The sequence below is a fragment of the Giraffa tippelskirchi genome, chromosome 11 (assembly GCF_054371585.1).
Source record: "Giraffa tippelskirchi isolate mGirTip1 chromosome 11, T2T-mGirTip1v1.2.pri, whole genome shotgun sequence".
Classification (NCBI taxonomy): Eukaryota; Metazoa; Chordata; class Mammalia; order Artiodactyla; family Giraffidae; genus Giraffa; species Giraffa tippelskirchi.
The window spans coordinates 122,798,133-122,819,596 of NC_137285.1; the positions used below are offsets into that span (position 1 = coordinate 122,798,133).

Below are 21,464 nucleotides of genomic sequence, written 5' to 3' on the forward strand. Positions count from 1 at the left end.
TGGGGCTAGCACTCAGGTCTTTGCCTCAACCTAAGGCTCTCCCAGGTATCACAGCTTCCAAACCTGGAATCACTGCAGAGAAAGTCACTCCTGTTCATCAAAATCGGCTTAGACTGTACAAGAGTCCAAGGCCTAAGTGTGTGTGTGTGTTGGGGGGGTGGCAGGGAGGGATGCCACATGGAATCATACCGGTTGTAGACTATTCCCTCAGTCCTGGAGCCTGTTCCCCAGCTCAGTTCCATTAAACAAAGAGATGAGCCTCCAAACAAGTAAGCCTAACACAGACTGTTGACAAAAAAAAATTTATTTCCCTTTGAAATAAAATGTACAACCCAAAGAGCACAGGGCCTAAGGCAGGAGAGAAGATGGGGGGGAACACCAGAGAGCCCATTTCAGGGTAGGAATCTGTGCCTCTGACCCCTCCACCTGGCACCTTTGCCAAAGAGGAAGAGTCTTAAGTCAGCAATTTCAGAAGGGAAGGGAAATACATGCTGTGCCAGGGCTTGTTCTGGAGGTCATCCTTTAGGTACAGAACACCACCTCCACAGGGAGAAGCAGAACGGCAGAGCCCTTGGAAGTCATACAGCCCCCTTACCCCGCTGCACCCCCACTTCATCCACACGGACATACGGAGGCACAGCTAGGGAAGGGCACACACCAAATCAGAGGTGAAGTCAGGACTAGGACACCTGGGCAACCTTAGCAAGGGCCTGTGGTCACAGGACTGAGTGTGCAGAGCAGGTGATTAGCATGTGAGTCGAGTGAGTGACCCCATGGGGAGGAATGGCTGTGGTGTTCTGGTAGCAGCCACTGCTCAGTGGTCCCTGACCTCAGCGAGAGGTGGCTAAGTAAAGGCCAAGAACCGGATGGTGGTTATGAACCTCAGGACTTTTTTTAGCACCAGATGGTGGAGCTCTCCTGCCAGCTCAGCTTCTTGGGGCTTCTCAGGTACAAGTGGTGCTGCTTGAAGGCCTCTGTGCCTACACATGGAGTAGGGGAAAGAAGAACCCAGCAGGGCTGGGTGAAACCTTGTCCTGGGCCCTTCCTCCCTCCTTCCCCTCTCCCCTAGCTTCAGTAGGGCTCAGAGAGGACAAAGAGGCTGAGGGAAGGCCAGAGTGGTATCTTGTTCCTAGTTTCTGGGCAGTGGGCCTCCTCCCCAGCAGGAGAGAAGGGTTTAGAACCGTTTTTCCTCAGGCTGGGAGGTAATGAGCAGCTCCTTGTTCCCAAAGTCCCACCACGCTGTCATGTGGAACGCCATATTTGTCAGGACGACCGTGTACTCCAGGATGGCAAAAATGGTGTATACTACGGTGAGGACACAAGGAACAGGGCCTGATCAGCTTCCTTCTCTACCCTTCAGGGGCCTCTTGCTAGATGACCACCACCACCGCATCACTACACAGAGTCTGGAACACAATGGCAGGCAGCCCCCAAGATCATTGCCCTATCACACATGACACAGGAAGCATCACAGCTGTCCCAGAGCCACTCTGACCACCCAGGAATCCCCGCCTGGTCTCACCTCCAGCCTCACAATACATGTTGTGCCGAAAGTAGACAGCCAGAGCCGTGAAGAAGGAGACGAAGTTGATGATGAAGAGCCGCTGTTTCCAGTTGTAGGACTTGCGGTCCTAGGGGATGAGCTCTGTGATCATTCTGCAGCTTGTTAGATGTGTGTGGACAGTCTCCCCTCCTGGCCCCAACTCCTGGGCTGAGTCTTACCATCCTTGGTCATGGAAGGGGACACAGGCATGGGCAGCAGGAATGATGGGCATTTCATAGCCCTGCATTTGGGGGTGTAATGAGGCCAATGAGGCAGTGGGTCCCTCCCATTTCAGGGGGACAGAGTAAGTTACCTGGAGTTATCTACCAACCCAACACCTCCAGATACTGTGGGGAAAAGAGAAGTGGCGGGTGGGGTGGGGTGGAGTGGTGCTGGGGACACACTGGAATGATTACAGATCACAGACCAGGACTCAGTGCTCCTAACCTGCTGCAGCCTAGGTGCTGCCCCTCCCTATACTCCCATATGAAGCCTCTATCTCTTCTAGAAATGTTCTCCAGTTCCTCATACTACCCAAACAACCCCAGATTCTGACCCATCACCCTCCCCCTGTCCCCAAGTCCAGCCCTAGCCCCAGTTCGCCACAGAACTCCAGTTCCCACCTCACTGTTACCCGCATCCTGAGGACGAGTGTCCTTGATTGTCCTCTGGGCCACCTGGAGCCCCACTAGGGGTAGACCGTACCTCTTGACTTACTGTGTGCTTCTTGGTCAGCCGCCAGAGGATGCAGGTGAGGAGCATGTGACTGAGGGATGAGGCGATGAACACAATGAAAGCATTTTCATGGATGGCTGGAGGGAGAGAGGAGGGTTGGGAGCACGCGCTGCAAGCAGCACCCAAAGCTCCGAGTCGGGAGGTCCCAGGCAGGGAGGGGGCAAGGACATCCCTTCCCCAAACCCTTCCCCGCTCCTCCTTCCCTTGTCTGGACACCCACTGAAGTCCTCAGAAGAGGAGACGTAGGTGAGCACTAGCAGCGCGAGGTTCTCCACGACATTGAGGCCGAAGTTGAGGCGGCAAAGCGGGCGGTAGCCGGGACACGGGGAGGCACAGCTGAGGTAGTGGTTCCAGTAGGCGAAGGCCACCAAGAAGCGGGGCGCCGAGTGCAGACCGATGCAGAAGCGCCACACATAGCGCTGGGGCACCTCTCCGCCGATGGCCGAGCTCACCGACGGCAGGTAATTGGGCACCTAGAGAGTTGTGACCCATCTGGGCACTGACCCCCTGATGCCCCGCCCACCTTGAAATCTTTCTCTTCCGGTAATACCTTGACACTCAGAAGGCTCTGCTCCAGTCCCCTCCCTCCAGAGCCTCACAGCTCTCTAGGTAGACCTCCCCTTCCAGGTCCCAGACCCTCCTGTGCCTGGTTCTGACTCCCCAGCCAACCTGGGGTTCGTGCAGGTACAGAGTGGGACCGTCTCCATCTCCCTACAGATGGCTGGGAAAGCTACAGCCAGGTTCAGATGTTCTCTGAGCCCACAGCACAGGGCTCTGACCTGGATAAGGAACTGTGGGAGGCTCCATGAGCCCAGCATCCCAGATTCGGTCCCAAGGATGGAAACATCTGAGCCTCCTTGGGACAGAGCTGGATTCACTTCCCAACTGAGCCTTTCCTGACTGCTTTCAGTTCACTTGTTCTTCTGATCAGGGGTAGCAAGGCAGTAGAGGGTGCTGGGAGATCCCAAGGGAGCTGGGCCAGAAGAATACCCCCATGCTGATCATGTTGAAGAAAGTGGGTGTTCTTAACCTGGTGTAGTCTAAGAAAATGACCCTGTTCTTATGTATATCTCTCATCCATTTTTCTCAAAGCCTGGAATTCCTCATTTTTTAAGGAACTGGAATGTCATTCTTTAAAGCTGAGGAGGGAGAAGATAATATCACACAACTGCAAGGACTGGTGTGTTGTTTATATGAGAGAGTGAGAGAATGCGGGGTAGGTAAACAGTTTTGATGGGAACAGGAAGACCTTGAATGGGAGGAGGATCTCTTAGACTCCAGTGCCTAGAGCAGTGCGCCTCAAACTTTAATATTCATACGACTCATCTGGGATTGTGTGAGAATGCAGAAGGTCTGGAATCGGAAAATCTGCATTTCTAAAGGATTCCATAACTATGGAAGTTATCAGTCTGTTGCCCACACTTTCTGTGGACTCTTTTAGACCTTCAAGAAGAGCCAGAGCAGTACCAGGGCCCAGAAACCCAGAGAGGGAATGACCCTGCTGTGACAATAGCAGGACCAGTCTTCAGAGATGGAGTTCTGGATGGTCGCTTCCTGTCTGCCAGGGGGGGATGCTGAATGGATATCAGAGTGGCTGGGAAGGCAGGCAATGATGGAGGCAGCTCAAGAGGCTGGGGAGGGCCTGGGGTGGGACCAGCCAGAGCCTTCTCAAGCCTTCACAGAAAAGGAGATGGATTCCCCCCAGCACTGTCAGAGGCAGCTAAGTGCAGAGCTTTCAGAGAGAGGGTGATGCTCTCAAGGTACAACTTGAGATACCAAAGCTCGAGATCAGTCTCAGATATTCAGTGACAAGGCAGCTTGGAGGCAATGGGTGTGCATCCCAGCTCTGCCTTTCTTAGCTGGGTGACCTTGAGCAAGTCACTTTACCTCTCTGAGCTTTAACTTCCTCATTGGCAAAATAGGGATATCACCTGCCTTGCAGGGTGATGGTGAATACTAAATATAATGTATGCAAGGCATCTGCAATGAGTATAAGCAATGGCTTTCAGAAGACAAACTTTCCTGAAAAGCCTGCAAAAAAGGCTGTGATCCATGTGGCTACTGACCATGGGAAGGCCGGCTTCTGAGTGACAGGTGGGAGTCATATCTGGACTGGACACTTCTGAGACGTCCAAGCCTCTTCACTTGACTTTCCTGCTTCTCTGGGTAGGTCCCCTGTGTAGGGTTAGTGGGAGTGTTGTCTTCACTTCCTAGAATATTCATTCTGAAAACTCTTGCCCCAACCTCAGCTACTTTAAGGAGAACTGTACCAACATCTAAGGCTTGGCTGGGAGAGCCCAAAGCACTCAAGGGCCCAAAGCCCTGACTGATGCTGGGAAACGGGTAAAGGGTAGGGATGACACAGAGTTTGGGGGGTGCCTCAGGAGGATTAGAGAATTAGGGCCCTGTGGCTACTCATCCCATCCTCGCAACTCCTCTCAGGTTAGCGGTGGACACAGCACTCAAAGAGTAAGAACTGCCTCCCTCATCAACTCACTCAAACACACACACACACACACACACACACAATCAGGTATAGATACTCATATTCACCCCTGCCATCCCAAGTACTAACATTCCCCACTCACCAACTATGCCAGCAACAAGCAACATAGGAGCTATCATTGCCCAGGTACACAGTACCCAAATCCCCCTCCCCCAAAAGCCCAGAGCTAAGGGTACTGAGAGATGGGAGCATAATTCCTTTCCCCAAGAGTAAAAACCCTTTGGCCTGGAGGACATGGCTCAGTGGATCTATGGCAGGGCAGCAGATCAGAAATTCACATGGTATAAAGGGAGGGGGTCCAAAAACTTCCTTCTCATAGCATCTCATGTTTCACCATTAGAGATTCATTCTTTTGGCCTCAGATAAAAGTCCCCTGACTTTTATGGATGACTTTTCTTTATTTCCTACCACCCATCCTCTTCCCCATCCCTTGCCAACTGGATAAAAACTCCTATTCCTATCACAATGCAGAGTACTAACCACTATATGTTCACAGCTCCCATTCCTATTAGAACTATCTGCTACTCTTCTCTGAACTCCATCCCCTCTTCTCTAACTTCATAGTCCCCATCTCAGCTCTGGAACCTCCTGTACCATGAACTAAACCCCCGTACCCTGCTCTTGCCCTGCTGCCCTTAAATCTGCTCTGCACATAGGAGCCAGAATGGTCTTCTAAACTTCAAATCTGATCATGTCCCTTTCCTGCTTAAAGTCTTTCCAAAGCTCCCCATTGTCCCCTGGATAAAATCAAAAGTTGTCAACCTGGCACTCATGAAAATCCTTCTTCACCCCCACAGCAACAATTCCCACCCATGCCAACCCCACCAGACCCTCACTCCCCTCCCCCCACCCCAACCCTCACTCCAGGAAGGAAGTCTCTGATTTCTGAGCTAGGTGAAGAGCTTCTTCTGAACCCACCATCTCTGTGCTCCTTTTATCACAGAAGCAATCTCATCTCACAGTGCTGGGAATGTCTGTGCCTAAGTCTGTCTCTTGCAGGAATAAGATGCTAAGGGCAAGTCCATGTTCAACTCCATGCCCCTGATACAGAACCTGCATCCCTCTGGGCCCTCAGGAAAGGCTTGGTGGACTGCTCTTAGAAGCAGGGGCTCCTTCTAGGTTTCCAGCTGGCAGAGCTCTTGAGGATACAGGTTGTGGGGCCTGAGACTGCCAGAGGAGAAACCAAGCTAGAAGAACCCAGGGCAGGGCTGGGGTCTTCTCAGGTCACGCCTCTGATCTGGGCTAAAGCCACTCATTACTTCTCCTCACTCCTGGCCTCATCTTAGCCCATAGTCCTGGCTTCCTTTCCAGTCTGATCTTTCTTCAGCCCTCTTCTCCCTCTCGAGATCTCTCCTGCCTATTCCTTCTCTCTTCCCTTCCCCCTCCTCCCCTTCTGCCACCTTGCACCCTCTACAATCCTCTTCTACTCTTGGAGGACTGTGACTCTACTTTCCCTCACTCTCTCTCCCCAAAACACACCCCCCAACTTCCCCCCCCACCAACCATCCTTTTATCCCCCTCCCCTCTCACCCTCTGCCTTCTCTCTGACTTTGACATTCTACCCTTATTGCCATCTCTTGAACTGGCCCTGACCCAGGCGCTGGGGAGCCTGGCACTCACCCCACAGTCAGTGGCCACTGTGTACTCAAAGTGGAACACCAGAGACCAGATGATGCAGAAGAAGAAGCCGAACACAGGGAAAGTGATGACCCATGAGACCATGGCTTTGAAGCGGAGCCGGAACACAGTCCCATCGGGGTCCAAAGGCTGGGAGGCCGCAGAGAACATCCTGTAGGGAGTGGTGCTCAGGCAGGGCAAGGGACACAACTTGGGGCCTGGTGGGGATGCCTGGGAAAGTGGGGCATTTTCTAGAGCTAGCTCCTCAGAGGATAGGGAAGAGGCAGAGTAGAAAGAGTAGGAAGGGCATAAGGGAAAAAGAAAAGTGCAGAAGAAGAGGTACAAGGGGGAAGGGACAGGACAGTAAAGAGAGGCAGGGTCAGCTCATAGGAATCCCCTTGGCAGGTCTTGTAGGTTCACCTCTGGAAGAGTCTGGAGTATCGAGGCTCCCAGTGGCCTGGACATGGGAGTTCTGATGGCCTGCCTCATTCCCATGACCCTCATAACGACTCAGGAAAAGGGTCAGAGGATGGAAGGGTTATTATTCCTATATCACGGAAGGGAAGACCAAGGCCCAGAACTATGCAAGGATCAAACATTAGGACTAAGTCCTCTTGCCACTTGACAACTTAAGTCTCCAAGCCAAGTAACCCAGGCCAAGTAACCCAGACAAAGGACCCTTGGCTCCGAGTGGCCCAAGCTCTCCTACTGACCCTGTCTGACCACATTCCTGCTCTTCACCCAAGTTCAACTAGGAACAATGGGAGGGCCCAGAACCTATTCAATGGGACCACAGGCTATCAGCCATCCCACCCCCAGGCTCAGAATGATCCAAGCCTCAGGCCAGCAGTACCCTGACCCCCAAGATACCAGGGTCTCTCTGGTGGCCCAGAGTTCTATCTCCTTCCTCTCTGAGAAGACCATGTCACCCAATTCCAGGTTTTCAGGAATCTGGGGGTCATGGGATTCTTCTCTGCTCAGGTTGAGCCTGCCGTGCTGGCCCAGACCCAGGAAACAGAGACCCAGACTGAGGGAGTGGGTTTTTTCTGCTCCCTTCTCCCCCCGGACAGAGAATGCCTTCCCCCACCCCTTGACCACCATGACCCTTCAAGTTGGGCTTCCTTCTGGGGGGCAGATGGAGATGGCTTTGGATTAAAAGGCCTAGAACCAAATCTCCCCATGGGAATCAGACCTCCCTGCATTAAGGGAACCCCAGTCCACACTAGTCCAGCTCAGTTTCGGGGAATTGGGGTGGGGGTAGGCGCATGAAGCGACACTCACACTGAGTGCTGAAGGATCCGGGGCTTGGGCTGAGGGCTCTCGCCAGACTGAGACTGCTCTAAGACTGCAGGGTCCCACCCCCAGCTCCCTAGGGCCTGCCTCCCTCCCACAGTGCCCAGAGCTCCACGCCTGCTGGGGCACACAGCCTTCCCCGGAGCAACAAGACCGTGTCATAAATCCCAGAACACTCTGCAAAGGTAAGAAGTGATAGCGGCCAAGGTCAGCCCACAGCAGATCCCTTTGCCAGAGGTGGGGGTGGGGCCTTTCTGAGGGTTGGGTCCAGGGATGTAAGCAGGTTTCTGGGAAGGGAAAGGGAGAAAGCAGAATAGGATTTGCCCCTTTGTGTTGGAGCAGGACTGAATATGTCTGCTGGGCCCCATCAGAGAGCTAGCTAATCTTAAACAATAGATTCAGGGTCCAAAAGAGATCTGGAGGGGGCTGAACATGAGGTATCAGTGTCCAGCCTGCACCTGTGCAGAAACAGCTAGTGGCAGCACAGGCTGCATTCACAGAGGTCTAACAGCAAGTAACAGGAATAGAATAGTCCTGTTTTGGGCTGTACTGCCCAGGCCATAGGAAGTCTTGTGCCCAGATCAGGGCCTCGAAGAGAATAGTGATCAACTGGGCCAAGCCCAGGGGCATATGTCTTATAAGGATTGCCTGATGGACTCGGAATCATGCTACCTAAGAAGAGAAAACTCAAGGGACCCTGCATTACTGCCTTCCCATCTCTGCAGGGCTGTCTGGAAGCCAGGTGGAAAAAGTAGCTCCCAGGGTCTCAAAGCAGAGCCAGAGCTAGGACAGACACCCACCAGAAAGAGAGGGTGTGCTCACTGTAAGAAAGAGCTTGCTAATTGTTAGTTACTAAGTCTCCTTGGAATCAGCTGCCTGGAAAGGAGAGAAGCCCCCCCCCCCATCACTGGGGACGTGCAAGCAGAGGCAAAATCATCTAATTACAGACTAAAGATACTTCTTTAGTATCTGGGTGAGAAATCCAGATCATATATGAAAATATCCACGTGGATCCATCACAGTACTCCCAGGGAGTAGGGACAAAATACCCCTGGGGTCCCTAGGCCTAGTCTTGCCCAAGAGAGGCCAAGTACCCTTCCAGCAGCTACCTATGCCTTAGCTCCCCAAGGAGTATGCCGAGAATGGGTTATAAGTATGCTGAGGTTATTGATCCCATTATCCCTTGGAGCCTGCCACAAGGGCAAAAGCAAAGAGCCTATTCCATCTAACTCCATATGCCATACAAATATTATAATTTTCTGTATGGACTATGACTGCATTATATCATGTCTTCCTTTTCCCAGGGCAATGGGCTGCTGTGTGTTGGGGTGGGAGGCAGGTGTCCTATCCATTTATTCAATAAATGCTTTCGGATTCAGACGCAACACCCACCTTCAAGGAGCTCCCAGCCTAGTAGGAAAGAGAGACACAAATACAGTGTGACAGCACTGTATGAGAGAACATCAGTTCTATGAGCACTCAGAGGAAGGAGTGATTAAGCTTGCCCCATGGAGGCTAGAGAAACCTATCTGAAAGAGAAGACACCTGAGAAGGGTTTTGCAAGATGAAGAGGAGTTGGCCAGGGTAAAAGAATATTGGATGCATTATCTAAGCTGAGAACCAGGTCAGGAGAGGCTGTTGGATGGATCCTTTCTGATCCTCCACTTCAGATCAACTGGTCATCCCTTTTTCTTCCACTCCTGTTCTTTCTGATGGCTCCTACTTCTAAGTCTCACCAGACTGGCTGCCAAGTCAAGGCCCACATCCACCCACTGACAAATCAAGAAGGAAAACTTCAAGTCATATGAACAAATGAAGTGGGCCCCCATGCCTACCAGCCAGATCCCAGTCGTGGTTGTACCCCTTATCCTTGAGCAGATGCTCTTTATAGGAAGGTGGGAAGCTCAGCTAATTGGGGGCCTTCTGAGCTCTCTGTGAGGCTAGTCCTCTTTCCCACTTAGAAACCCTTAGCTAACTTTCTCTCCTGCCCTGTCTTCCAACTTGACAGTCTCCTTTTCCTCTTCCTCCTTCTGCTCCTCACGCTTCACATTTCCCAAACCATCTTCCCATCTCCTCTACCTGGAGTTCTACACTAACCCTGAGAAGGAGGAGAATAGGAATTCTCAACCCTGTTTTAGACATGGGGAAAGTGAGGCTGTCCCTGAGTCTCAAGTACTAGAGAGTCAGCAGATGAACTAGGAAGATAATAAAGGTTCACAGAGGTCTTACCCCACTTACTCCAATAATCTACAGAGAAAGAACTCACAACTTTCTTCCTAGCCCAACATCCCATATCCCTATCCGAGAAGGTATATGGCCACTTAGGGAACCTCAGAGGTTATGGGACTTACACCAGAAAACACATGTACACATATATAATCAGGTCCCCAGTCAGACAGGCACAGATATAGTCTCTCTTGCACCCAGATCCCAATCAAAACCATTATAGTCATGTCCCTCACAGTTAACACATACACTTACATAATCACATTCCCATGGAGACAGGCACAGCCCACACAACAGAGCCACACTAAGAAGCCCCAAGCGCCCTCTATCCCAGTCTTATTCTCTACCCTCCAGAAAACCCTGGGGCTGCTGAATCTGCCCCTCTGTGAAGTAAGGATTGGGTTCTGGGTTCTGGAGCTGCCCAACTTTAGGGACCCTGGCCCCCAATGACCTCCATGAAAGGTGGAGAGAGACTAGTCCTTGGGACCCCCATTTGCAGGCACCCCCAAGCAGCCCAGTAATGTGTGGTGACTAAGTCTGTTACAAGAGATTCAGTATTCAAAACAGATCCGATTAGCCCTGAATACAAGGTATCAATGCCCTCCCCCCCCGCAACAAACCCTACCCCACAGTGTGTGGCCGTAGTCTCCTTGAAGTGGAAGAGCAGGGACCAGAGGACGCAGAAGAGGAAGGCGACAAGTGGACAGCAGACCGTGACCAGGGCCACCAGGGTGAAGCGGAGCCGGACCAGGGTCCCATCCCGGTCCAGTGGCAGTGGGACCTGGTACATCTTGTCAGACCTGGGGATGGAGTGGTGTGCTGTCAGGGCCCAAGGTAGTGAGGCTGGTACTCAGTGGGGAAGCCAGCCCTTGTGCTCAGTCCTCAGCTTAGCTGTGGGGTGGGGGGAATCTAAGAAGGAAGCCACCGAGCCCCTAAGCTTGAACAGCTACTGCCCAGGACGAGGAAGATGGACTGACTCCCAGAAGAACATTCACCCTCCATTGCAGAGGAAAGAATGAACCAAATCTATGCTAAGATGAAGCTTGAGTAAGTCAGGAAAACGTCTCATCCCTATGCCTGGCTTGAAAGGAGCTGGTTGAACTAGTCTCTCTTGTTTCAGGAACCAATCCTAAAACCTCCCAGTGGTCAGAATGGCCCATCTCCTCCCGCAGACCTTGGAGCCTCCATGTTTCAAGGCCGCCCATCGGCTCTCTCTGCTTCATCCATCGGCTCAGGACCCGTCTGAACCTTCAGTCCCTTCCCGGGCTCTGCACGCTCTGTGTCCCTGCACCGCCGTCCACAGCGGCAAGGACTCCATGGAAGCCAGCAGAACACCAACCCCCTGCCTGTCCCCACCCGCCTGCCTCACGTGTTTTGAGACTGAAAGGCTTTGCAGCATCAGGCCTGGTGCTAGGCTAGGCTTGCTGTTTGCTGAAGAGAGCTGCCTGGTCAGCTTCTGGAGGCTTCCCAGTCCCCAGGGGCCTGTCCACTCTCCTCCAGAAACCAGGTGAAGTCTGAGGTCTGCCCCTCTCCAATGAGATGAGGATATCTAGGGTCAGGCCTTATACTACCAGCCAAGTATACACTAGCAATCCTAGTCCAGCCCCAACACCAGGGCATAGAAGAGAACATTGAGGCCAAGAGACTGGCAGGACCCTGCTCAGGGTCACACAGCAAATAGAAGGAAGAGCCAGCAGTGAGGAGACATGGCGCTCAACATCACACACTGCACTCTGGCCTTCCTTGACCCCCTCCTCCCTGGGCCAGAACTCTGGGCAGAAGGGTCAGGTTAGGAGGGGAAAGAGAAGGGGAAACTATCCCTAGGAGGAAAAAAGCTAAAAAAACAAATCCTATATAGATGAGTTAGCCCTGTTCCCATTTTAAAGACAGAGAAATCAAGACACAGAGAGAGGAAGGTCCTTTCTCAAAACCACATGCTGAGCCTGAGGGAAAGCTGTCCTCAGAACTTAGGCGTCCTGTTGCCAAACTATGGCTGACTCAGATACACAACGAGCCCGCCCTTCTGGACTCCAGGGCCTGGCCTGGAGATCAAGCCCCAGCTCAGCCTGGCCCCACCCTCAGGAAGAACCCTGACCTCCTGGAGGCCAGCCTCCTCCTGGAATCCAGAAAACGCCAGGTGGATATGCCTCTCATCCATCTTCCTCCACCCACCTCTCTGCAAGGCTGTCAGGCAGCCTGCCCCAACTGCTCAGGCTCCAGTACTCACAGGGGGGCCAGATGCTTCCCAGGGAGTGGTGGAAGTGGCTCTGGTGGCCCTCCCAAATCAAGCACATTCTGACATTGTTTGGATCATCCCCAAAGACCTTCCCCACCCAGCCCAAATCCAGATTCTATGGTTGTAATGGTACTAGTGCCCCTTTCCAACATCCCTTCCTGAAGCCAGCTGCTCTGGATCACTCAGGAATCACTGGGACCCCCAAAATGAAGAGCAGATCCTCAGGGAATGAATAGGCAGTGCCTAAGGCAGGAGATGATAAGGTTTCAGGAATAGTCTGTTCCACTTCTTGGAGGTATACCTAACCTCCCTTTTAGTTGTGTGACCTTGGGCAAGTCACCTAACCACTCTGGGCCTGTTTTCACAGTTATACAACATGGGATTGTGTGATCTGGATTACTAATAAGTCCATACCAACTGGGTCATTCTACTCTCCCAGGCCTTAGGACAGGGAGCTCACTATCTGAAGGGCAGCTCTTCAGCCCCAGTCAACTCTAACTCCTACACAGGTACCACTTCATTGAAAACTGCTTTCTCAGGAGTATCCCTAGTTTATTTCCAGAGATCCTCAAACACCTTTTCAGGCTCCAGTCCAAAATCTACACTTATTGGATGAACACTAAGCACCCTGCTCAGCACTAGATATACATTGTTTCTTTCAATCCTCACTATATAACTCGACAAGGTAGGCACTATAGCCTGTATATTTCCATTTTACAGAAGAGGAAAGTGAGGCTCAAAGAGGTTAACACTCGCTCAAAGTCATAGGCTAATGACTGGCAGAGCTGGGATTTGAAACTCATCTATGGGGTTGCAAAGCCCCCAGCACCTCCCTCCTGGTAGAATCTGGACGAGGAGTCGCTGCGGAGTGAAGCGGGGAGAGCTCACTCCGGCACATCGGCACATCGGGCCCATGTCGGGGAGCAGAGGGGAAAGGGGTCAGCTCAGCCAGCCAGGAGAGAACAGCAGCGGTTCCCGGGCAGGCGGCGGGACCCCCACAGCCTGGGGCCGGGCCCTGCGGAGGCCAGACCGCGTGACCGAGCTCCCCCAAGTGGGGCTGCCCGGCAGCCCCGAACACCCATCCCCATACTCACCTAGGCTGCGGCGGCGAAGAGGCCGCGCCGGCGCAGGCCGGGAGCCGGGAGCACCCGGGGGAAACCCAGGCCCGGCCCGGGGGGCGAGCGGCAGGGGGCGGGGCGGAGCGGGAACGGCGGGGGCGGGGCCGGCGCGCTCGAGGCGGAACTTTGCAAGGAAACTGCGCCCAATTGCTCTGGTGGCCCCTCCCCGCTTCTGCGGCCCAGGACCCAGAGCGGTCCCCCTTAATCTGGCGTCCCCTCATGCCATGCCGATCCAGCCCTGGTCTGCCCCACTAATTCCGGCTGCGTCGGGGCAGCCGGAAGAGTCCCGGACAACTGGGTTTGACACGCTGGATAAGCCACCTTGTCACCTTACCTCTCAGCAGCGTTCCATCACCTGTTGAAAGAACATACAGTTAATTCTGGAAGGCCCCAAATTCTCTCATTTCCTGACCCCGGTGTCTATCCACCTCCCACACCAATCTAGACGAACTATCCAGCTTCGCCCTTTAAAAACACTAAACCAGTTTGGCCCCAGCCTCGGCGCCCCTCCCCTAAACTTTACTCCCCAGAACCCAATCGGGGCATTTCAGCAAATGGATGAGCATATAAAAAGGAGTGAGATCCCGTGGGGCCCACCCCCGAAACTCTGGGCCAGAGCTATTCTTGCCCTTGATCAGGAGAGGGCGCCGGGTCACATCTGTCGTAAGACAAAGCGTATCTCCTTCCCTCGCCCAGTCCTGGGTCTCTCTTCACAGTGAGGGCTGATCCCCAGGAACCAGCCCCCAGTCAGGCTTCCTTCCCCATTCTGACAGACCCCCGAGGGGGACTCGTGGCTACCTTTATAAAGACCATCCTACCTCAACAAGGAAAAAAGATGAAGGGCCAGTAATCCCTCCTCTAGTTACAATGTGGGGTTGTCTGAGCACATGCAGCATGTGCAGGACACCTGAGGTAGACACTGTTTCCATCACATTGTTCCCATTTAAATCCACACATTTTGAGCACCTCCTGTGTCCCAGGCATTCTTCTACATTTTATGTGTTATCCCATTTAATCCTCATAAAAGCCCTATGCGGTAGATACTATTAATATCTCCATTTCACCAATGGAAAACAGAGACGCCAAGTTACCTAATCACACAGTTAGCAAGTGTCAGGACCAGGATTCAGTCTAGCACCTAAGGGCATTCCTTTAATCACTATATACTGTTAGTCCCATAAGGTAGCTATCATCATCACTTTGTAGAAGGGGAAACAGAGGCCCAGGTTTGATTAACTTGCCAGAGCCCTTTTGCGTACATTCACTCTTGTTCATTTACTCAGCCTAGGCGCTGTCTGTGGCAGGACCTGAGCTGGGCAATGGTGGGGAACCCAGAGATATCCTGCTCACTCCTGCGGGCTTCAAATCTACAAGGAAGGTGTCTTATTAAAAATTACTTTTCTTGACTTGAATTCACCCCAACCCTGTCCTTTAATGTCCCAGGGCAAGTGAGCAATTAGTAAAACTTTATTGAAAGAACCACTCCTATTTAGTTTTGAAAGCGATTTAGGTTTTCTTCCTTGGGGCTTCTTGTCATCCTCTTTGTCTAGCTCCAACCCACACATGCCTGCTCCTGGCCCTTGCTTCCCATCTTAACCCCTTATCTGTTCCTTTGGCTCTAAGTACTATTCCCTGGGGCTGGGTCCTTTCTCCCTGCCTCTAGACTACCTCAAATGCCTGAAACGAGGCACTCTCAGTTCAGTTCAGTTCATTTCAGTCGCTCAGTCGTGTCTGACTCTTTGCGACCCCATGAATTGCAGCACGCCAGGCCTCTCTGTCCATCACCAACTCCCAGAGTCTACCCAAACCCATGTCCATCGAGTCAGTGATGCCATCCAACCATCTCATCCTCTGTCGTCCCCTTCTCCTCCTGCCCCCGATCCTGCCCAGCATTAGGGTGTTTTCCAATGAGTCAACTCTTCGCTGGCCTGTAATTATCTGGTGATTTGGGCAATTCCCCATCATACAGCCCTGAGTCTCAGTTTCCTCATCTGTAAAACGGTTTTAGGAATATCCACGTTATAGAGTTGTTGTAAGAATTAGATAACATACATGCCAGGTTATGTGAAAGGTACTTAATATACCATGTTAACTACAGCTAGATGTGTCAGCTACAGCCGGAACTTGTCCTGCTTGAGCCTTTTCTGTATTGTCTGACCTCAGCAGTCTCTGATCCTCTCTGAATCTGTTTCCTCCACTGTCAGTTTGAAAGACTGACTCCTACTTGATTTATATGAGGAAAAGTGGAAGAAAAAGATAAGTTCTTACTATGTGCCAGGGATTTCATATGCATTCTCTTAGTTGATATTCTTAATAATCCGGTGAGCTAAGTTTGATGAAAGCCATTTTACAGAGAAAGAAGTTGAACAAGCATCTAAGCATCTAGTCTCACCCTTACTCAGGAGGCACTCAGTGTTTGCTGAACTGGCATTTGTCCACTGTCCAAATAGCTGCTGCTGTTGTTGAAGCTTTCCAGTGTCTCCTGACCTCCCGGTTGGTTTGCCTAATGCCTAGACATACCCCAAGGAGACCTGTGCCTGAAACACCACCACCATCTTTAAAGCCTTAGCCATGATCACCGCTCAAATCCCCTTTGCACATATGCATACCAGATAGTCCAAGCTGTCTGAGAATTTGTTTTCAGGGTTGTTCCAGGAGCATGGGGTGGTGCAGAGGTGGGGGGAGGCAGAACAGGGGAAGTGAATGTGGGATGTAGTTGTCAAGGAATGCTCCCTGTAGGAGATCTCCTTCACTACCCTCCCACTTCTCCATCATCTTCCCCTTTACAGTCACATTGGCTCTTTTAATGACACAGAGCTGATCACATCTGGCCCCTGCAGCAAATTAGTAAATCCTCTTTGCTTTGGAGGCTTCCCAGGTGGCACTAGTAGTAAAGAACTTGCCTGCCGATGCAAGAGACATAAGAGATGCAGGTTCATTCCCTGGGTCCGGAAGATCCCCTGGAGGAGGGCATGGCAACCCACTCCAGTATTCTTGCCCAGAGAATCCCATGGACAGAGAAGCCTGGTGGGCTATAGTCTATAGGGTCACAAAGAGTTGGACACAACTGAAGTGACTCAGCACGCACATACACATGCCCTTTAGGATCTAGGGCAAACTCCTTAGTGCAGTATTCAACATCTTTCATAATCCGGTCATCCTCTGTTCCAGCAACCACGTATTTTGACAATACTCACCTCTTACATGGAGCTCCGCTTAACTTTCTCCTTATCTCTCCCTATCCCCATGATCTGCCCATCTCCCCACTCCACAGGCAGTTTCTGATGACTTTCCATCACACCCTTATTAAGGCTCTGACCACGATAAAACAAAATAACTTGCTGCCTATTCCCTCCATCTTCCTGGGAGCTCATTTAAGGATAGAACCTCCACCTGTTTCATTTATTTCTGAAACTCTCAGCTCATTTCGGGACAGGCAAACAGTAAGAGCCCAGAAAACATTTGCTGGATTGATTTAATTGAACTGGATTTTGAAGGATGGGCAGAATTTAGATACATCAAGAAGAGATTTAGGAACTGCAAGAAAGGCCTCTGAAGAATGACTGCTGGGGATAGAGGGTGGAGGCAGAGGGAGCATGGCTTGGAGATAGGTGACGTGGCAGAGACAGAGGCAGTGTGAAAGCATCTGGCCACATCAGACCCAAACCCAACTCTGCCCTGACTCTTGGGCAGCCTCAGGAAAGTCTTCCTGGGTTGAAGAGGAGTATTCTTTGTTCTCACAAATTTTTTCATGGCAGAGACATCTTTCTTGATGGCTTTAAACTACTCACCTTATGCTCACCCATCTTGCTCTAGCTCCACTCTGCCTCAGAGAGCAATTACATCTTCATTGTTCTGCAGAACATTCTTTGGCTCCTATCACTTCTAAGATGAAGTCCCAGTTTGCACCCATGGATACACTGGGCTCTTTTCTGGTCCCACATCTCTGTTCTCCCTGTTCATCTGGCCTGGAATTCATCTTTTCCTTGTCTCAGCAAAGTCTACCCTCCTTATAAAGGTATTGATTAGCATGACACCTTAGTAAGTTAGAAATGCATGTGGTAACTTCTAAGGCTATCACTAAAATAATAGAAAAATAATTTAATTTCCAAGCTGATGCAGGAATAAAAATGAAATAATCCAAGACTGCAAGAAAGGAGATTTAAATAGCCAATAAGCACATGAAAAGATGGTCAACATCATTAGTCATTAGGGAAATGTATTACGAAAACCCCACAGTGAGATGCCATTTCACATCCTCTAGCATTGCTATAATTAACAAAAAAAAAAAGGAAGAAAAAAGAAAATTACAAGTATTGGCAAAGATGTGGAGAGATTAAAACCCTCATACATCGCTGGTGGGAATGTAAAATGGTACAGCCACTTGGAAAACAGTTCGGCAGCTCCTTAAGAAGTTAAACATAGAGTTACTATATGACCCTATAGCAAATTTACTCCTAGGTATAAACACAAGAGAATTAAAAACACATGTCCAGAAGAAACTTGTCCAAGAATGTCCATAGCAGTATTATTCATAGTGGCATAATCATTATTTATGGTGGAAACAACTCATGAATGCATAAACAAAATATGGTTTATTCATAGAATGGAATATTATCCTACTTATAAAAAGGAATGAAGTACTGATGCATGCTACAACTTGGATGAACCTTGAAAACATTATGCTAAGTGAAAGAAGTCAGACACAAAGGCCATGTATTTTATGATTCCGTTTATATGAAATGTCCAGAATAGGCAAATCCATTGAGACAGAAAGCAGATTAGTAAACTGCCAGAAGCTGGGAGGAAAGGGAGATGGGACATTATTGCTAATGGGTCTGGGGTTTCTTTTTGGGATTATTAAAATGTTTTGGAATTATATAGTGGTGGTTGCACAACCTTGCAAATATACTAAAAACTTCTGAATTGTACACTTCAAATGGGTGAATGCTATATTATGAAAATTATATCTCAATTAAAAAAATCTGGCAAAGAGCTGGGCCTCAGTAAATGGCAGTTATTCTTACCAAAGAAACAAAAATTTTAAAAATATATTTTAAAAAGAAGAGAACAGAAACAGAACATCTGGAGGAAAGAGAAAGTCTAAAATGTTAGATAAAATCATAAATATACCAGTAAATTCATTAAATACAATTGATTAAATGCTCATTAAAAGTCAAAGCTATTCACAAAAGATTTATATATTGATAAATCTAGTTATATGCCATTTATAAACATTACCCTTCCTTATCAAGTTATAGGAAAAGAAAAAGGAAATCAACATTTACTGTATGCTTACTATGTGCTACACAGGGGCCCAATCCTTTGCAAATTCCATGATCAGATTTGATATTGTTGTGCCCACTTTATAGACAAGGAAACTGGGGTAGAGAATAATTAAATAATTTGTGCAGGATCTAAAAAGTAGCAGATCTAGGACCTGAACTTACATCTGTTTGAATCTAACTCGGCTGCTCTTTCCAATGTACCATATAAGAAATGGAGAATCATCTCACTGGAAGAAAGTCTCTTGCTCTTTCATGATTCTTTAGTCCTTACAGGTCTGTCTCCTCCCTGGAGAGCTGCATAGAGTGAGTTCTCAGGAAGTGTGTAAGAGAGACTGGGAGCTCCTAGGATAGAATGGATTTTACTTAGCTTTGTCTCTCTTGGTCAGGGCAGTGTTGAGCAGGGGACATCTCTGAGCTCCCGAACTCAGGACAAAACCTGGCTTAGCAAACTTTTGTGAACATGCACCAAACTCCTTGGCTTTACAGGGGAAGAAGGAAGATGATGACAATCAAAAGGGGTGTTACCAGAATTAGGCAGAGTAAGAGTATGTGGACCCAGGAAGTCTTGGCCCACAAAGAAGTCCTTCCTGGGGCAGAAGTCCCTGGGAATGATGAGCTTGTGGGCCACAGGCCTACCAGAGTATGTAACAAGAGATTCTTAGAAATCACCATGGTGATAGGAAATTCCTTCTAGAGCACTTCTTGCCCAATGTCTCCCCCCCCAGTCTTCCAGTAAGTATACACTACTTAAGAGGCTCAGCTCCTACACACCTGCTAATACTCTGGACTGAAATACTCACTCACATAAGGCATATGTCTGAGCTTCTTGTCTGTGTCAGAGTCCACGTCTTAGAATGGGAGTTTGTTAACCTTTTTAAAGAATACAAATAATACCTACTATTTATTGAGGGTACCGGTGTACCTGGTACCATATGCCTTATTTAATTCTCACAACTCTGTAAGGCAAGTACTGTTATTATCCCCATTTTATAGACAAGGAAACTGAGGTTCAGAAGGGTTAAGAAATTTCCCCAAGTTCATACAGCTAATACATGGTTGGGCTCAGATTTAAAGGCAGGGTTCTCTGACTCAAAAATCCCATACTTCTACTTAAGAAAGTAATTCACTCATTTCTGCATCAAACATTTAATGTGCACCTGGCCTCAGGATCATCAAAATAAGTAAGTAGAGGAGAGGCTTAAACAGAGTTGGGTTTGAGGATTGGAAAGTGAGAAATCAAAGATTCAGGAGGGCAGTGAGGAAGTTGCTGTAACCCTCCAGGGAGACCTAATGACTTTCTGATGCTGAGCACAGGCAAGGGAGGGTGGAGGGAAAGGAGTAATACTTTGAGGAGTTAGGGGAAGGTGTCTGGAGTCAGAAGTTTAGTTTTACTATTTGATCATCCATATATTTACTTTTTTCTTCCTTTAAGCATCTACTGAACAACTACAATGTACTAGGTTTCTCCCACCCATTATCTTATCTTCACAACCACTCCACTTTTTAAGTATCTCTAATCCCTTGCTACCACTGAAAACCCCCAATTTAACTTTATCCATGTTTCGGGTAGAGCTCATTTCAATCTTGTATTAATGTCCCAGGAGGAGAGGGCGGTAATCCTAATAGGTTCTGCTTTCTGAGCACAGTACCTGCTATTTCGTGTGGAACCCTTAGTCACTTGGGGCTTCCTTTGTGGCTCAGCTGGTAAAGAATCCGCCTGCAACGTGGGAGACATGGGTTCGATCCCTGGGTTGGGAAGATCCCCTGGAGAAGGGAAAAGCTACCCACTCCAACATTCCGGCCTGGAGAATTCCATGGACTGTATAGTCCATGGGGTCGCAGAGTCAGACTGGGCGACTTTCACTTTCACTTAGTCACTAGATCTAGTTTCCAGAACATGTTCAACTCACCCCTTTGAGATAATCAGTCTCTTGCTCTGGGCTAGACCCTGGGGGAAAGAACACCAATTTGAAAATGAAGCTCTAACCTCCAAGAGCCCCGCCCTGAAGATAAGAAAGTAAGTAACAGAATACAAAGTAACAAAGCTGTAACACAGGCTTGCCCAAGCATCACCCCAACTCGCTGGGAAAGACTGATCCACAAAGGTATCCCAGAGGAGGCGGGAACATTTCAATTAGAACTTTAGGGATTCCTAAAGTGCAGGTGGGAAAGAAGGAAGAATTGTCATTTGTACCAAACCCTAAGCTGAGCCATTCCCTTAGGGCATCACTAACACTCCCAATGTCTATTCTACGGATTCAGAGAGGTTATGTTGGGCTCAGGAGACAGGAAGGCCAGGTTAGCGGGCCTTGGAGCAGCTGCAGGCTACCTACGCAGATAGACCTCCTAGGCGGGCCTTCCAGCTCCGCACGTGGTCTAGGCAGGAAATGAGGGCCGGACGACAGAACTTTCCCATGACCACCCGCGGACTGAGGCAAAGGATGGGTAGAACAGTTACCATGCCATCCTGGAGCTTCACTCTGATTGGCCCGAGTCTCAGCAGTCTGGGTGTCTCCGCTCCAAAGAAGGGGGCGGAGCCTCGGCATAGCGTCATCACCCTTATCCCCCTCCCGCCCGATGTAGCCACTCACCAGCCCACTTCGAGGGGCCCTGTGTGACGTCACTACCCTCTCCCAGCCAACCGCGGCGACGAGGGGCGGCACTCCATGTCGCTCCTTACCACCCCTCCCCTTCCCTCCCCCTAATTCCTTCGGTCCCGCCTCTTCCCCTCTCCTCGTCTCCCAAAGACAGCCCTCACGTTCGGTTTCAAAAGACCCGTGGTCCAATGAATAACAGGGCGGATGTAGAGTGGCGGCGGCGTCTGCCAATGCGCAGACAACGGGGGCGGAGCGCTCGCAGCGAGCCTCTGACGGCGGGCGGCGTGTGACGCAGTCTGGCCCTC

General features: G+C 50.1%; 1 protein-coding gene across 50 annotated transcripts; it reads right to left on the reverse strand.

The window, feature by feature from the left end:
- Positions 1 to 286: 286 nt before the first annotated feature.
- On the reverse strand, positions 287 to 21,457 carry PGAP2 (post-GPI attachment to proteins 2). 50 transcript variants are annotated; one of them, XM_081539343.1, is made up of 12 exons: positions 21,021 to 21,083; positions 20,473 to 20,510; positions 20,212 to 20,279; positions 13,609 to 13,629; positions 10,546 to 10,720; positions 6,405 to 6,573; positions 4,345 to 4,453; positions 2,499 to 2,751; positions 2,249 to 2,355; positions 1,523 to 1,631; positions 1,182 to 1,305; positions 287 to 980 (listed from the first exon to the last, which is right to left on the reverse strand). In XM_081539343.1, the coding sequence occupies exons 7-12, from the start codon at positions 4,381 to 4,383 to the stop codon at positions 845 to 847; spliced, it is 768 nt and encodes a 255-aa protein (XP_081395469.1). In that variant the 5' UTR covers positions 4,384 to 4,453; positions 6,405 to 6,573; positions 10,546 to 10,720; positions 13,609 to 13,629; positions 20,212 to 20,279; positions 20,473 to 20,510; positions 21,021 to 21,083; the 3' UTR covers positions 287 to 844. The 50 variants fall into 50 exon arrangements, with proteins under 50 accessions (XP_081395469.1, XP_081395470.1, XP_081395463.1 ...); XM_081539344.1 differs by lacking the exon at positions 20,473 to 20,510; XM_081539337.1 differs by lacking the exon at positions 6,405 to 6,573.
- Positions 21,458 to 21,464: the final 7 nt, after the last annotated feature.

Coding starts and splice junctions, on each gene's coding strand:
- PGAP2 (XM_081539303.1), bottom strand. CDS start 10,679: ATGGGACCCTGGTCCGGCTCCGCTTCACCCTGGTGGCCCTGGTCACGG. Junction 2,752..6,404: donor CAGTGGCCACTGACTGTGGG/GTGAGTGCCAGG, acceptor ACAACTCTCTAG/GTGCCCAATTACCTGCCGTC. Junction 2,356..2,498: donor CTCCTCTTCTGAGGACTTCA/GTGGGTGTCCAG, acceptor CTCTCCCTCCAG/CCATCCATGAAAATGCTTTC.